The sequence below is a fragment of the Cavia porcellus genome, unplaced genomic scaffold, assembly GCF_034190915.1.
Source record: "Cavia porcellus strain 051 isolate PalLab524CR breed Dunkin Hartley unplaced genomic scaffold, mCavPor4.1 scaffold_31, whole genome shotgun sequence".
Taxonomy (NCBI): Eukaryota; Metazoa; Chordata; class Mammalia; order Rodentia; family Caviidae; genus Cavia; species Cavia porcellus.
The window spans coordinates 501,825-519,208 of record NW_026947514.1 but is presented as its reverse complement, the minus strand read 5'-3'; the positions used below and the strand labels follow the sequence as shown (position 1 = coordinate 519,208).

Below are 17,384 nucleotides of genomic sequence, written 5' to 3'. Positions count from 1 at the left end.
TTTTGTTACCGGGGATTTAACTCACAACCTTACACTTGCCAGGCAGATGCTGAGCTAAATCTCTGGTTATTTATTTTTTGAGGCAGGGTCTTGCTATGGTGTCCAGACTGGCCTTGAACTCACCGAAATCCACTTGCCTCAAGCTCCCAAGTGGTGGATTACATACATGAGCCACCATGCTTGGCTAAAAATAATCTTTTAAAAAAAACCTATTTGTGAGCTGGGGGTTTAGCTCAGTGGCGCAAGTGCCTGCTTGGCAAACACAAAGCTGTGAGTTCGATCCTCGGTACCAAAATACACACACACACACACACACACACACACACACACACACACACACACAAACCTGTTCGTTTTATTCTATGCCAGTTTTATTTCCAAAGAAAAATTATAAGTAATGAACTTAAAAGCTAAAGGAGGGAGCCAAGACCTGCAACTTGCTTTGAATACATAAGAAGATGAGCGATGAATAGCTTCTGGGGAGGCGGGCAATCATGGCAGAGTGAGGTCTGCAATATTCACAGAAAATTACTTTGATTTTGAGATGCTTGAAAAATTTCACAATAAATCCATGAGAGAACAAGTATGTTACTTTTTTAAAGGAGACTGGACTTAAACTGTTAACCAAGTTAAACAGGTATCAGGTTACTCATGGGTCTGACAGAGTATCTACATGGTCCCCTGGCTGTGGACAGAGGAGTGGAATCTCTACCTGCCAAGAAGCCCAGACGGCTGGCACCCGCCACTGTCTACCACACACCCCTTCTGACTGCCTCTTATTCAGCAACCTGGCCTGTACATGCTATGCCAAAAGCCAGGACAGTGGCACCACTGAGCCTCTCAATACTCACTGCCAGCCAACACTGACACATGCTGGCCACACAACCCTGATGCCAGCAGTCCTTGTATGATCCTCGCTGTTTATACAACCCTGATACCTGCTATGTACATGACAACCTAATAATTGCTATCTACACAATCCTGGGCCCTGCTCTCTGACAACATGCCCAGGAGGTACTAAATCCCTTGGTTCCCCAGTTTCTCACAAGGGCAACTGAGCCTGGAAAGAAAGATTAAGCTCAGGGCTGGGGGTTTAGCTCAGCAGCATAAGCGCCTGCCTTGCAAGCAGGCAGTCGTGAGTTTAATCCCTGGTACCGATAAAAACGAAAACGACAAAAAAAAAAAAGAAAGGTTAAGCTCAGAAGGAGAGCCAGAACTGAATCCAGAGGGTCTGGCTCATGTTTTGGCTTGTGCCCCAGCAGAGGATGAAGTGGAGTAGCCTCCAAGATGCCAGAAACTGTCCTCCCTGCCCAAGTGGAGGAAGGCTACTGCCAACAGAGGCTTCCCAGCACATCCATGAGCCCTGCATTGGGCAGCTCCTGCAGAAGCACACAGCGGGGTGTGATGTCCAAGAAGACAAAAGAGAAGGAGCTTCATCCCAAGCTTCCAGAAGTGAGAGCCTAGTTGGGGGAGAGGGCATCTGGGACCCACAGTCTGCCTGGAGCAGGCTCTGATGGATCTCAGACACAGCTTAGGGTGGCATCCGTCATCCCAGAGCTTAGACAGAATCAGGCCCTGTGAGGACCCAGCTTCTAGGTCACATTAAGAGCCCTGCCCCTGACACAACCACAGAGTCAGCCTCATGCTGATCTCAAGGCTTGATAGGGTCTGAACAACCTACGGGGACAGGGGACCTGCCTACCTTTCATTTCACAGAAGGGCTGAGCCCCCACAAAGGGCCAGCATGTCCCTGTTCCACTGTGTTTCCCATGCAGCACATTAAGTCTAGAACTACAGCAGCCTGCACTAAGTCAAGTGGGCCCTCCTTTGTGTATAGCCCACTGCAGGTAGCCTACAACATCACCGTTGTCACATGTGACGTTGGTGAAGTGTCCAGCGGCCCAAGAGCCTCTGCAAAGCCCTTGCTCTGCTGGCCTAGCAGCCATGCAGGACAGGCCCAGAGCTGACTCCCACTCCCTGCCCACTGTGGGAGGCAGAGCTTGGGGCACAGTTACCTTCTGACCCTCTGACACAGTCATGTCAATGGTCCAGCTTCCCACTCACTCACCCACCTTCACACATGCAGCCTTGGGCTTTCAACCTCACTTGTCACAGCACACCAACAGTCCTGAGAAGGGCAAGCAGCACAAGCCAAACACTGTTTTTGAACTCTGGCACCAGTGACTTCCAGTTTGAATCATCTGCTCACAGTCTAACAGAAAAGCAGCTCCTCCCTCAAGAACCAAAAAAAAAAAGAAAGAAAGAAATTCATAAAAGAACCAAAGATTTAGTTCAGTGGCATAAGCACCTGCCCGGTGAGCATGAGGTCATGAGTTCACTCCGTGGTACCAAAAAAAAAAAAAAAAAAAAAAAAGGCAAAAATTCATTAAAAAAAAAAACAGAAGACTGATATCCTTAGCAAGATGGATCAAAGAAAAAAAAGAAAGCAAATGCCAAATTTCCAACAGAAGATGTAGACGGGGATACTTCTATAACTGTGTCAGTTTAAAAGGACACTAAGGGAATAGTAAGAATAATTTCAAGCAATACATTTGGCAGCTATCATGATATCAGTGAAGTCTTGCAAAATACAACTTTCCAAAACCAAAAGCAGGAAGGACCAACCCTGGCCCATTCTAAGTCTGTGAGGAAAATAACCACAGCCAAAGCTCCACAGTAGAAAGAGGATAACCTGTGGAGACAAAAAAATGTGGGGGCTGGAGATTTAGCTCAGCGGCATTAGCGCCTGCCTTGCAAGCAGGCAGTCGTGAGTTCGATCCCTGGTACCGATAAGAAGGAAAAAGACAAAAAAAAAAAAAAAAAAAAAAAGTCCCAAAATGTGCCCCAGGAGACTGGATCCAGGAGTAACTGTAATTTGGGAAGTGGTTTTTAACAAAGCTCGAGATCTTTCCTTCTACCAGCAGTAGGAGGGCACAGTGTTGTTTTTCCAATCTGTGCCTAATCACTTTACTCAGTTTCCACTGCTGGAGTGGCCAAAGGTGCTCCTTCTGCTGCTGGGCATTGTCTGTGACCTTTGGGGGGGGGGGGGCAGCGGCAACACAGCCCACACTGCCCAGCATCTCAGCTGTCCACACAGGGGTCTCTTTTCCTGGGAACCCCTAATGGACTCCTATAAACTCAGGAGGCAGAGCTGGATGGTTCATAAGCTCTGCCATACTACCAAGGGTCCTGACCCATAGCCAAGGCTGCAGTGTGACATCTGCAGAGGGTCCACGGACAGAAAAGGGCACAGGGACATCTGCCAGCAGCAGGGATGTGGTGGGTGAGCCATATGCTGGGCTCCATTCCACCACACTGGGGCTGCACAGGTATTTTCACTGTCCCTAACATGATAAATTTCATGCTTTTTAAGGGATATTTAAACAAAAGACTCAGATCTAGTGTCGCCCAGATGGAAGCTGGTCCCATGTCCCCTGGCAGAATCCTGACCATCTGTCAAGAATGAACTCTAAAAGGACCACCAGGGCTGGGGATTTAGCTTAGCAACATAAGTGCTTGCCTTGCAAGTGTACAGTTGTGAGTTCGATCCCTGATACCAATTAAAAAAAAAAAAATAAAAGGACCACCAGATCCAGGGAGGGACACAATGGTCACATAGTAAGAGCCAAGGCTCAGAAGGACACCAGCTGTGGGTCGAGAGTGCTACAGCAAGAAGGCTCAAGGCAACGCCATGCAGCCTGAGGGCAGATGTGTAACTCCGTACTCCACCAGATATGTACAGCCATTTACAGCTCATAGCAGGTCCCATTCTCAGGGAGTCTTTGGAGAGGACATCCTAAAAAAGCAAGAGGGGTGGGCCCAAAAGCCACAGAGCAACAAGGCAAAGAACTCCAAATGACACGTGTGTGGTGAACACAGATGGAAGACAGTACAAGGCTGAGGAGGTTAGAAAGTGCCGAGAGATCTCTTCAGGAAAGCAAGAGGCAGGGTTCCTGATGTGCGTGCACACATACAGAGCTCAAGGCTGATGCTTGGGCATGCAGAGGACCAGGCAACACTGTGGCGAGGAAGCAAGGCCAGGAGACACAGCAAGCAGTCCCCTTCCTCCTCTACCCTCTAAAGCCACAAGGTCATAGGCTTGCCTGGCTGCACTCGCCTTGGCAGCAGCACCTCAAATCTTCAAACCACAGGAGGATGCCAAAAACAGTGTGAAGGTTAAGTCAGTCCAAGGGCAGGAAGAAAATTCCAAAGCCCAGTTTCTGTGGCCCAATAGAACCCAAGGGTAGGGAGCATTCAGCTTCCCAATTTCACAAACTGGAATAGAGACTGGCAATCAGGGAGGCATCTGTCGCCTGAAAACAAATATCATGTTCCTACAGCAACCAAGTCACACTTGAGGAAACCAGACGTATCAAAGGATACGTGGTGTGCCTTCTGTGCGGCACACTAGGTAAAGACAGGCGGCGATCACGTGGGTCATCTTGCGCCCCCGGGTCAGGCTCTTGTTGACCGCCATCTTGAAGAAGATGAAGGCAGTGTCCAGGCAATGCTGGTTCAGCTGCAGCTGGCTCCCCAGGTGATGGATGTGGCGCCTCCCTAGAACACAGAAAAGGGAGACTTAGCAAGATGCTGCTGCCCAGTTGCAACTCTGTTAAAAAGGAAGGGCATCAAACGTTCAGGCCAAGTTAACCTTCCTCCAAGGGCCAGCTGCCTGGCTAGGGAAAACCACAGCCTCCCACCAGCAATGCCCCAAGAACACCAGCTAAATCTGAGGGTACTAGGTCCTTTTAGGAACTGCATGGCACTCAGGTGCTTGGGATCACCACATATGTGTCTATATACTGTTCTGGAGCAAGATCTTCCAAAATGCTAGAGACCAAGAAGAGCACCAAGAGAGTAGAGAGGCCAGGCATGGGAATGGACACCTGTAATCCCAGCACTCTGGGAGGCTGAAGCAGGAGGATCTTAAGTTCAAACCCAGAGTGAGACCACATCACAAAATAAAAAATAATTTTAAAAAGGAGGAGCTTTGGGGAGAGGTAGGGTCAGAGGATTCTGGAAAAGTGGGGTTTTTTTGTTGTTTTTATTTTGGTACTGGGGATCGAACTCATGAGTGCCCACTTGCAAGGCAGGCGCTTATGCTGCTGAGCTAAATCCCCAGCTCATGGAAAAGTTTCTTGACTGTGGCATGCGGGCCCAGTAGCATGTGACTCATTGGCTTGATTTCTGTGGCAAAATACCTAAAAGAATGTATCCTTTTGGGTGAAACCAAACTCTCAATCATGGGAAAATAAAGATTTAAAAGAGTAAAATGGACCATATGACGGAAGACGGCAGATTAGAGTTAGCAGCACTCACAAGCTAGTAGGAGGCCTCTTGCCAGGACCTGCAGGGCCTGGGACTGAGGCTGTCATTCTGAGGGCTGAAGAGGGTACAAATACCGGAACATAACTGGACCCAAGGACACATTACAGAGATACAGGATACAACTAAAGAGACCCCCACTGTACCGACAGATCTCCTATACCCTAACTGATCCTCAACACATGGTGCCGGAGGGCAAGGCAACAAGGTGCCTCCAGGAGGTGGAGACCAAGAGGGCAGAGCGGTAAGCAGCAGAGAAAAGAGCCTCTTACAGAATCGCCATCCAGACACTGGAATACAGCATCATGAGGAAGACAAGAAGGGGAGAAGTGGGTCCAAAGGACAATCTAAAGTGCGGACTTAAGCCCACAGAGAGTGTGAAGACAAAAACTTCAACAAAGAAGAAGACAGTAGCCAGTGGCACCTTCTCGGAGACAGGACTCACTGTGCAAGACGAGTAGTTCAAACCTGTGGAGGCACAGTCATGGAGACAGTGATGGCTGGCAACCCCTGAGGCCTCTGCAGAGAGACACAGCCATGAAGGGGCGCGGCAGACATGGAGGACTGCACTGGCTGGTGCTGAGTTCAGAGGTCTCAGTCCTCCCGCGACAGACAGTGACTGGTCGGAAGCCATCCTGGAGACAGGCCGGCTGAGCTCAGAACCCAGAACTGCTGCTGGCTCCATCTAGCAGATCCCATCTGGGCTCAGACCTGCGGAAACTGCTCAGGCAGTGGCAAGCCCAATGTGTCCAGTCTCAGGGCAGGCCTGCTGAGGTTCCACTGTGTGTCCAGTCTCAGGGCAGGCCTGCCAGGATTCTCCACCGCTCCACCACACAGCAGCGGCTGCCTTGCTGGGACAGAGCAGCTCGAGTCAGGGCTCTGTCTCCACAGCCTGTCTGCTAGGGAACCCAGAGAGAAGCCTGGAGGCGGACCATTTGTTTCTCTTTTCTTTGCCTCCTCCTTTATTGTTTATATATGAATATAACAGTGGTCCCTAGCCTCTTTGTGGGACCACGTCTGTTCTTCCTTTCATCTCTTCCATCTCTCTTTTCCTTCTGTCTTCTGCACCAGTTTCCCCAAGCTGGCGTGACTTGCCTTTGATCTCCAACCTTACTGCTAATCTCTTTCTCTTCTTCCACTTCTCTCTTTTCTCCTTAACCCATTTTAAATGTTAACCCCTGGGGGCAAAATTGACACATTAAGGACTTATATACTGCATATAATTTTGATTTTACATTTTGTTTTATAATCACAAATCTAGTTCATACAATTAAAGTGGCAAATTAAGGGTTAGCTCAGTTTGTCATTTTCTAGGCTGTTTTATGCTATTGGTACCACTATAACCAAAACTGACCTAAGTGTTCTAAACAGCTGTTGCTCTTGGTATTCCATGACTGAGATTGACTAAGGGTCACAGAAAATACCATGGCACAGTGCCAAAGAACCAGGAACCAGGCCACAAACTGAAGAGGTAAGATCTTCCAACAGACACAAAACCCACAAACCAGCCACAGCTGGAAGGTACCTCAGAGATACCCATCACCTAAGGGTCCTAAGCATAACAATAAAGCAACCCTCCATAGGCAATTTACAAGCCTCACCTCTGGAATTAAACTAAAAAAAGAGAAACCAAAATGACAAGACACTTAAGCAAAATGCAACCCCAGACATCCATCTGGTTCACCAAAGGCAAACTGAGGGGGCACTGAGGTGGGACCATCTGAAAGCACCCCACCAGGCCTCTCTAAAGTGGTAACAACAAAGCAATTGAATGAAGCACTGGAAAAAATAAAATCAGAAATAATCTCTCAAATAACTAGAAATTACCAAAATACACACCACATTTAGCAACATTAGAGCAGACACAGACGAAAAAATAGACAAGCTTAAGCAAATTATAGAAGCCAGGCACAGAAAACAAATGGAATCCATAAAGCAGATTCAAGCAGATATCCAGGAGAATAAAAACTCCACTGAAAGTATTCAAAGCAGATTAGGCCAATGTGAAAACAGGATCTCAGATACTGAAGACAGGCTTGCAATTAATGACCAGGAAAAGAAAGATTTCTCAAAAATAGCAAAGGGTCATGAGAAATCAATCCAGCAGCTGCTAGATGAGACAAAGAAGACTAACTTAAGGTTGGCTGGAGTCAATGAAAAAAGCAGGAGATACCTCATATGATTTCATGGCAGAAAACTTTGCTGGTAAAGAAAAAGAATTTGACATGAAGAGAAATGAGGCATGCAGATCTCCATTTAGCCACAACCAAAAAAAAAAAAAAAAAAAAAAAAAAAAAATCTATAGCCAAACATACCATAGTCAAGATTCCAGAAATTCAACACAAGAATAAATCTTAAAAGCTGTTAGAGAAAAGAAAACAGATCACCTATAAAGGAAAGCCCATCAGAATCGCAGCTGACTTCTCAGCACAAACTCTTAAGTCAAGGAGAGCTTGGAGTGAAGAATTCCAAGTTCTAAGGAAAACAACTTTCAGCCCAGATTGATGTACCCCACAAAAACATCTTTCAAAATTGATGGAGAAGAAAGATACTTCCATGACACAGAACATCTGAGGAAATTTATGACCACCAAACTAGCACTTGAAAATGTTAAGGACATTCTAGAAAGAGATAATAAGGACTACAACTCCATGAACCCCAAGAGAAGGAATCCACCAGAAAAGGCAAACAATTAGAGGGGCTGCCAGCAACAGGAAAATAACCTGACAAGGACAAGTCAATACATGTCAGTTATAATCATCAATGTTAATGATCTCAATTAACCAATCAAAAGACACAGACTGGTAGAATGGATCAAGAAGCAAAATCCAACAATATGCTGCATACAAGAAACATATTTAATTAAAAAAAGAAATTCACAGACTGAAAGTCAAAGGATGAAAAACTGTAAGGAGCTGTTTGAAGCTGGAGATTGATCACATGTACAGGAAATAGGGAGGCCAGCCCATAAAAAACAGACAGACCAAAACAAACTTCCTAAATAAGTGGTTCCAAGGCCAGGAAGACAAGGGGCCAGGCCTGCCAGGCAAACAAGTTGCTAGGCAATGGGTTTGAAATTGACATTCTTCTTTGGAGAATACAAATAAACATGCTGCACTAGTAGAGCAGGTCCTTTCCTCCCATCAGGAGGATAAGGGCTCCACCTGACCCCAGCTTTGTTTTTATATTTCTCATTCTCCTTAACTTCAAGAACCTGAAGAGCCACATTGGGTCACAGCAAAAAACAATACTCCATGTGACAGGAACCCAGAAAAAAGCATAAGTAGCTATTCTATTTGCAGACAAAGTGAATTTCAAGCCACGGCTGATTAAGAAAGATAAAGAAGGCTACTACATTCTCATAAAGAGAACAATCTAAGAGGAAGAGATCACACTCATAAATATATAGACAACAAATACCAGTACACCCAACTATATAAAACAAATACTAATGGATATGAAAATTCAAGTAAGCCCTAATGCAATTGTACTGAGAGACTTCAATACCCTACTGTCACAAAAAGATGACCAACTAGACAAAAAATCGACAATGAGATAGTAGAACTAAAACAAACTTTTGAGCAAATGGACTTAGTAGATGTCTATACAGTGTTCTACCCCACAACATCAGAATACACATTTTTCTCAGCTGCACATGGGACATTCTCAAAAATAAACCACATACTGGCTCATAGTACATGCTTAAGTAAATGCAAAGGAACTGAAATTATGTCATTCATACCATCAGACCATACTGCTATGAAAGTGGAAATCCATGCCAAAGGAAACCATAAGAACTTCATAAACATGTGCAAATTAAATAGCATGCTACTGAACAACAAATGGGTGTCATATCAAATTAAAGAAGAAATTAGACAGTTTTTCCAGTTGAATGATAACAACAATACATTACTGGAACCTGTGGAACACGTGAAAGCAGTCTTAAGAGGGAGATTTATAGTAGTAAATACCCGTATCAGGAAAACAGAGCAAGCACATATAAACAACTTAATGCTGAACCTGAAACTTCTAGAAAAAGATGAGCAGGCCGAAAGCTCATGACAGAGGAAATTATAAAGATCAGAGCAGAAATTAACACACTGGAGACTAAAAAAAAAAAAAAATACAAAGCACCAATGAAGAGGTTCTCTGAAAGATTAAGTAAAATTAAGTCTTATCCAACTCTATCAAAAAAGGAAAGAAAAGACTCAAATGCATCCAATTAGGAATGAAAAGCATGAAGTCACCATAGAACCTGAGAAAATCCAGACCACCTACATCTACTTGGAAAACTTATATTCTAATAAAATGGAAAACACAGAAGAAATGGACAGATATCTAGGTGTACCTAGATACATATGAATTACCAAAGCTGAATCAAAAAGATATGAAAATCCTAAATAAACCAATATCAATAAAAGAAATCACAGATGTAATTAAAAACTATCAACAAAGAAAAGCCCATGCCCTGATGGATTCACTGCTGAATTAATTCTACAATAAATTTAATGAAAACCTAACACCACTACTTCTCAAATCCATTAATGAAATTGAAGGGGAAGCAATATTCCCAAATTCATTCCTGGAAGCAAGCATTACCCTGATACCAAAACCAGAGAACAACCCAACTAAGAAAGAGAATTACAGGCCAATTTCCCTAATGAACATGATGTAAAAATCTTTACTAAGATACTGGCAAACAGTATGAAGTAACTCATCAAGAAGATTGTACACCATAATCAAGTAGGATCCATCCCCTGGCATACAGAGATGGTTTGATATATATAAGTCCATAAATGTAATCCATATTAACAGAGCCAAGGACAAAAATCATATTATCGTCTCAACAGATGCAGAAAAAGCTTTTGACAAAGTTTAGCTCCATTTATGATATAAACCCTACAAAAAATTGGAATAGATGGTCAATCTGATAAAAGTGATCTATGAGAAACCAATAGCCAACATGATACTAAATGGACAAAAGCTTTATATCTCTAAAATCAGGAACAAGACAAGGACGTCCATTGTTTCCACTCTTATTCAACATAGTCGTAGAAACTTTAGCTGGAGCAATTAGACAAGAAAAAGAAAAGGAATAAAGATAGGAAAGGAAGAAGTTAAAACTATTGTTATTTGCAAGATGACATGATACTCTACATAGAACACTCCAAAAACTCCACCAAAAGACTACTAAATTTATTGAGCCAATTCAGTAATGTAGCTAGACACAAAATCAACTCCAAAACTCAATAGCCTTCCTGTACACAAAGAACAAACTCACTGAGAAATTAGAGAAACAACACCTTTCACAATAGCATCCAAAAAAATGAAATACCTAGGAATCAATCTAACAAAGAATGTAAAAGACCTCTATATTGAAAACTACAGTACTCTGAAAAAGGAGATTGAAGAGGATATTCGAAAATGGAAGGGCTGGGGATTTAGCTCAGCAGCACAAGCATTTGCCTGTCAAGTGCAAGCTCATGCAAGTTCATGAGTCTGATCCCTGAGAGAGAGAGAGGAGAAACAGAGAGAAAGAGAGAAAGAACACGAAAGAAAGAAAGAAAGAAAGAAAGAAAGAAAGAAAGAAAGAAAGAAAAAGAAAACAGAGATTCCATTCTCTTGGGTAAGAAGAATAATATAGTGAAAATGGCTATACTTCCAAAACTGTTACACCGATTCAATGCAATCTCAAAAATTCCAATAGCATATCTCACAGAATTAGAAAAAACAATCCTAAAATTCATCTGGAATCACAAGAGACCTAGAATAGCAAAGGCAGTCCTGGTCAACAAAGACAAGACAGGGGGCATCACAATCCCTGACTTGAAATTATACTATAAAGCTACTGTGATAAAAAAAAAAACAATGTGGTACTGGCAAAACAAAACAAAACTAGACCCTAAGATCAATGCAACAGATTACAAGATGCAGAAACAACTCCAGACACACTAAGCCACCTTATTTTTGACAAAGGTGCCAAACACATTCACTGGAAGAAAGATAGCCTCTTTAATAAATGGTGATGGATGCCAGGGATATAGCTCAGTGACACAAGCACTTGCCTGGCAAGTGCGAGGTCCTGAGTTTGATTCCCAGTACATAAATAAATACATAAATAAATGGTGCTGGAAAAACTGGATCCACATATGCCAAAGATTAAAACTGAACCCTTATGTTTCACCATGTCCTAAGCTAAAATTAGAATGGGTTAAAGAACTTAATATTAAAACAGAAACATTAAATCTGCTGCAAGATAGAGCAGGTAAAACTCTTGAAGACATTGGTGTAGGCAAAGACTTTATGAACAAAACCCCAATTGCACAGGAACTATCCCAAAAAATCTACACCTGGGATCTCATCCTATTGAAAAGCTTTAGCACAGGAAGAGAAACCACTAACAGAACAAAGAGGCAACCCACCACGTGCAAGAAAATGTTTGCCAGTGGCACCTCAGACAAATGATTACTATTTAGAACTTACAAAGAACTCAAAAAATATCAGTTCTACCAGATTAAAGACCCAATCCAAAAATGGGCATCTGAGATGAACACATACTTCTCAGATGAAGAAATACAAACAGCAAATAAACATGAAAAAATGTTCAGCATTACTGGTGATTTGAGAGATGCAAATTAAAACATCACCAAATTCCACCTTACCCCAGAAACAATGGCTGGAGGGGCTATGGGGAAAAAGGAACTCTTCTGCACTGTGGGTGGGAATGCAGACTGGTACAATCATAGTGGGTGACTTCAATATCTCATTATCACAATTATACAGCTCAACTTGACAAAAATCAACAAAAAAATATCAGAGTTAAACCACAATGCTGAGCAAACTAACTACAGATGAGGGAAGAAATAAAAAGTTTCTAGAACCAACTGACAATGGAAACATATCAAAATCTATAAGATACATTGAAAGCAGTTCTAAGAGATAAATTTATAGCTGGGAATACACACATTAAAAAAAGATTAATCCCAAATAAATAACCTAGTGATGAGTCTCAAGTCATAGAAAAAAAAGAACAACCCAAATCTGAAAGTTACAGAAAAAATTATGAATGTCATAGTGGAAATTAATGAACTTGACACTAAAAAGCAATCTGAAATACTACAGACAGCTAGTTAGGTAGAAACGTGACAGGCAGTCAGATAGAGGTGGGCCCTGTAAGGAGTCAGTGCAGAAGGTAAGACTGTAACACAACTGTGAGCAAAGCCTCAGAACAAAGATGAGCGACTACACCTACCTCTCCAAGGATAAACAGGAACGACTGACAACCTAGGTGGGAGACCAAGACCTTGAATTCATCCTTTCCAGGAAGAGTCCTTTTCTTTCAGTACTACCTAAGGGACCATACTTGTAACCCTTTTAGTTGATCATAGTTCTATTGTCCCACCTTGTGATTTTCCACTGGACCAATATTACCTAAGCAACTATATTTGTAATTTTATTGAACATAGTTTTGTCTCCCTTACACCTACTTCATGACTTGGTCCTACCTTGTGATTTTGCTCTATAAAACTTCCTTTGAGAAATGGGCTCAGGGTAAACCACTTTTCTGGTCCCCTTCTGTTTCTCTTAGACAAAAGCTGTTTCCCTCAATAAATATTTCCTGCTCATTTGTTTATTTTGAGACGCGTCTAGTTCAGGCTGGCCTTGAATTCACAGTGATCCTCCTGCCTCAGCCTCCCAGTGCTGGGATGACAGGCATGCACCACCACACCTAGCCAATGTTTCCTACTCTTAACTTCACTGTTCCTTAAAATTCATTCTTCATTTTGGGGGAACATGAACTCGTGTATGGGATATCTATTAGATTGGGAGTTATAATATTTCTCTTCATTGTATTTGGAGGTCTTTAATCACCACTGTATCAAAAAATATGCATGGAGAGCGGATTCTCTGAAAACGTAAACAAAACCGGTAAACTCAGCCAAACTTAGCAAAAAAATAAAGAAAGAGAAAAAGAAAGAAATCTACGTGAGTGCAATTAGAAGTGAAGAAGGGGGGCTGGGGATTTAGCTCAGCGGCATAAGCGCCTGCCTTGCAAGCAGACAGTCGCGAGTTCGATCCCTGGTACCGATAAAAATGAAAAAGACCCAAAAAAACCCCCCAAAAAAGGAAAAAAGAAGTGAAGAAGATATAACCATAATGGACACCAATGAAATCTGGATGACTGAAAGAAACTACTCCAAAGTCGGGTGTGTTGGTGTACCCCTGTGATCTCAGCACTCAAGAGGCTGAGTCAAGAGGACTGCCAATGAGTTTGAGGGGAGGCTGGCTCCATAGTGAGTTCAAGGCCAGCTTGACTACATAGGGACACTCTGCCTAAAAAACCCAAAACAAATAAATGAGACTATTTGAAAAACATATTTTACAAATGAGATCACACTCATTAGTGAAATAAGGCATATGTCTGAACATTTTTTTGTGTCACTAGTGTGAGAAGCTAAAATAACGTATGTATATGTGCATATATGTATATGTATATAAAAAAGTTAAGGGGGCTGGGGGTTTAGCTCAGCGGCATAAGCGCCTGCCTTGCAAGCAGGCAGTCGTGAGTTCGATGCCTGGTACCGATATAAAAAAGGAAAAAGACAAAAAAAAAGTTAAGGGCTAGGGATTTAGCTCAGCGGCGTAAGCGCCTGCCTTGCAAGCACATACGTGGTCATGAGTTCGATCCCTGGTACCGATAAAAAAAATATTTTAAAAAAGTTAAAAACCAAAGTTAAGGCAGTTATACTATTGATTTCTCTGAATTCACTAAAGAGAAAGGTTTGTGCTGGGGTTGTTCTAATAATTGAATGCCAATGTCTTGTGCTCCAGGTGAGTGATTTAGGAATGACAATGTGCAATGTATGTACCACTGTTGCCTCTTGATGCTTTGAAATTTTGTTTTTATTTTTTTCTTCTTTTTTCTTTGAAATAAAATGGACTTGAAAAAAATATATTCTAATAAATTAGAGAACCTAAAAGTAAGAGAAATTTCTAAATACACATGAATTCCAAAATTGAACCACGCACACATAAAAAACCTCAATAGACCAATAACAGGCAGTGAAACAGAAGCAGTAATAAAAATTCTTTTTTTTTTTTTAATCAGTACCAGGGATCGAACTCATGACTACGCGCTTACAAGGCAGGTGCTTATGCCACTAAGCTAAATCCCCAGCCCCAGTAATAAAAATTCTTAACTGGGCTATGGATATAACTCCAGGGCGTAAGTACCTGTCTGGTAAGTGCAAGATCCTGAGTTCGATTCCCAGTACCAAAAATAAAACAAAATAATATAAAATCTCTACCAAGGGGCTGGGGATTTAGCTCAGCAGCATAAGCGCCTGCCTTACAAGCAGGCAGTCATGAGTTCGATCCCCAGTACCGATAAAAAGGAAAAAGAACAACAACAACAAAAAAAATCTCTACCAAGAAAAGCCCAGGACCTGGTAAGATTTACTGCAAAACTCTATCAGAACTTCAGGAAAAATCTAGCATCGATATTCCTCAAACTTTTCCATAAAATACAAAGGTAAGGAGCACTACCAAATTTATTCCTGGAAGTTAGCATTAATCTGGCACCAAAATCAGACAAGAACGTAAGAAAGAACTCATGTAGTGGCACACACCTGTAACCCCAGCACTTCCGGAAACTCCGGAAATTGAGGCAAAAGGATGTTCCAGGGCAGTCTAGTTTACAAAGTGAGTTCAAAGCCAGCCTGCACTGCATAGCAAAATCCCGTCTTAAAAAGACAAAAAGAAAATTATAGACCAATCTCCTTAACAAACATAAATGCAATAATCCTCAATAAGATACCAACAAATAGAATGTAACAAATCAGAAGGAAAAAAATCATCTGTAACAAATGTAACAATGTAACAAATCAGAAGAAAAAAATCAATTTATCTCTGGGATGGTTGGAAGCATGGTTCAACATACACAAACCAATAAACATAATATATACCTCAAAATAAACATAAGCAGGAACAAAAATCATATGATCACCTGAAGAGATTCAAAAAAGCCTTTGACAAAATCCAACATCCATTCATTCATGATTTTTTAAAAAACCTGACAAAAGTAGGTGCGGAGGGCTGAGTATGATGGCACACACCTGGAACCCCAGCACTCAAGAGGCTGAGACAGGAAGATTATTGATTGTGAGTTGGAAACCAGCCTGGTCTACAAAGTCAGCTCAAGGCCAACCTTAACTGCATAGTCAGACCCTGTCTCAAAAAGACAACAGCAAAAAAGGTATAGAGGAACCTCAGCTCAAACTAACAAAAGCTATTTATGACAAACTGCCCACATCACACTAACTCGGGGGAAAAACTGAAAGCTTTTCCTTTAAATTCAGGAACAAGGGGCTGGGGATTTAGCTCAGCGGCATAAGCGCCTGCCTTGTAAGCACGCAGTCATGAGTTCAATCCCCGGTACCAATAAAAAGGAAAAAGACAAAAAATAATAATAATAATAAATAAATAAATCCAGGAACAAGACAAGGGTGTCCATTCTCAGCACTCCTATTCAGTAGGTAGGGACAGGGGTCTTCATACATAGGGAAAAACAATCAGAAAGACAAAGGCAGCTAGATTTGAGCAATCAGAAAGACAAAAGCAAAGAAACTAAACTTAGGGAGGTCCCTAGTAGCATAAACTCTTTACTCAATCCTTAAACCTAAACTACTTACCTTTAAACTCTCTAACTCATAAATCCTAGCCTACAGGAGACAACAGGAAAGGTCACATGATGGAAGAAATCCAGTGGGGGGATCAAAAACAGTCAAGGAGCCAATCAGATTCCAGGAGCCCAGAGAAAAGAAACCCAATAAAAGAATCTGCAGAGAAGACCCCACAAGTATATAGCTTTTAAGTGTTCCCCACTTGAAATTACCTATCATCCCTGTCTTCCCCCTTTTTCTCCATCTTCAAACAAATCATCTTTTTGTTTAAACTAGGCTTCATTAATTCTTTACTGATGCTGAGTTGACAATAGCTGGGAGCTACATTTTCCAACAGAGCTGTAGTTTGCCATCCATGTCCAGGCATTACAAGTATCATCCTAAAAACTTTAGCCAGACCAATCAGACAAGAGAAAGAAATACAAGGGCTGTGTATGGGAAAGGGAGAAGTCAAACCATCCTGACTCACAGATGACATGATCATATACACAGAATTTAAAAAACTCCACAAGACTCTTAGAATTAACAAAGTCAGAAAGGTAGCAGGATACAAAAGTCAGTAAGGTTCCTGTATACCAACAATGTATCCTCTAAGACAGAAAGGAGGAAAAGAACCTCCGGGGAGGATGTATAAGAAAGTTATGTGGCACGGTCCAGTGGGGCTTACACCAAACATGATGGTGGCGTTAAGATTCACAAAATCAACCAATGGAACTTATCATATCTACAAGATAAACAGAAAAAACTGATGAATCACCTACGTACAAAGATACACATGACAAAGTAGAGCATGACTGCACATATCTGTAATCCCAGTACTCAGGAAGCTGAGGCAAGAGGACTGCTGTATGAAACCATTCTAGATTACATAATGAGTTCAAGACCAGCCTGAACTACATAAAAACTTAAAATTATATTAAATTAAAATCAAATTAAAAAAGAAATGCATGTGACAACATGCTTAATAACATCAGTCCTCATAGCAAAATAATTAACAATTTTACAATGGCGGTCAGGAATGAGACAAGACTATCCACCCCTACCACTTCTATTCACCACTGTTTGACAGTAGCAAAGAACAGGGGCTGGGGATTTAGCTCAGCGGCATAAGTACCTGCCTTGCAAGCAGGCAGTAGACCCCCGGTATCAGTAAAAATGAAAAAAAGACAAAAAAAAGAGAGTAGCAAAGAACAGTAAAAAAGGTAACAAGCACTGAAAATATCACAGTAGCCTTTTTTTATGGGGAGGGGGAGACAAATACAAAAATTTGAATCCTAGGGATCAAATTCACAACCTTGTCCTTGCCAGGCAGGCTTATGCCACTGAGCTAAATCCTCAGCTGAGCACTGAAAATAAACATAAAGAATAAAATCTATT

At 42.0% G+C, this 17,384-nt stretch overlaps 2 protein-coding genes across 5 annotated transcripts in view; one reads left to right on the top strand and one right to left on the bottom strand.

Annotated features, from left to right (window-relative positions):
• Positions 1-17,384, bottom strand: part of Brf1 (BRF1 RNA polymerase III transcription initiation factor subunit) — a 74,123-nt gene that overhangs the window by 35,409 nt on the left and 21,330 nt on the right. For all 4 annotated transcript variants that reach the window (XM_013144985.3, XM_063241053.1, XM_003463116.5 and 1 more), the window contains exon 3: positions 4,384-4,557. In XM_013144985.3, coding sequence (XP_013000439.1) covers positions 4,384-4,557 — 174 coding nt within the window. The remainder of the gene's footprint in view (positions 1-4,383; positions 4,558-17,384) is intronic.
• Btbd6 (BTB domain containing 6) overlaps positions 1-17,384 on the top strand; it is a 32,081-nt gene that overhangs the window by 9,616 nt on the left and 5,081 nt on the right. The gene's annotated exons all lie outside the window — the stretch shown is intronic.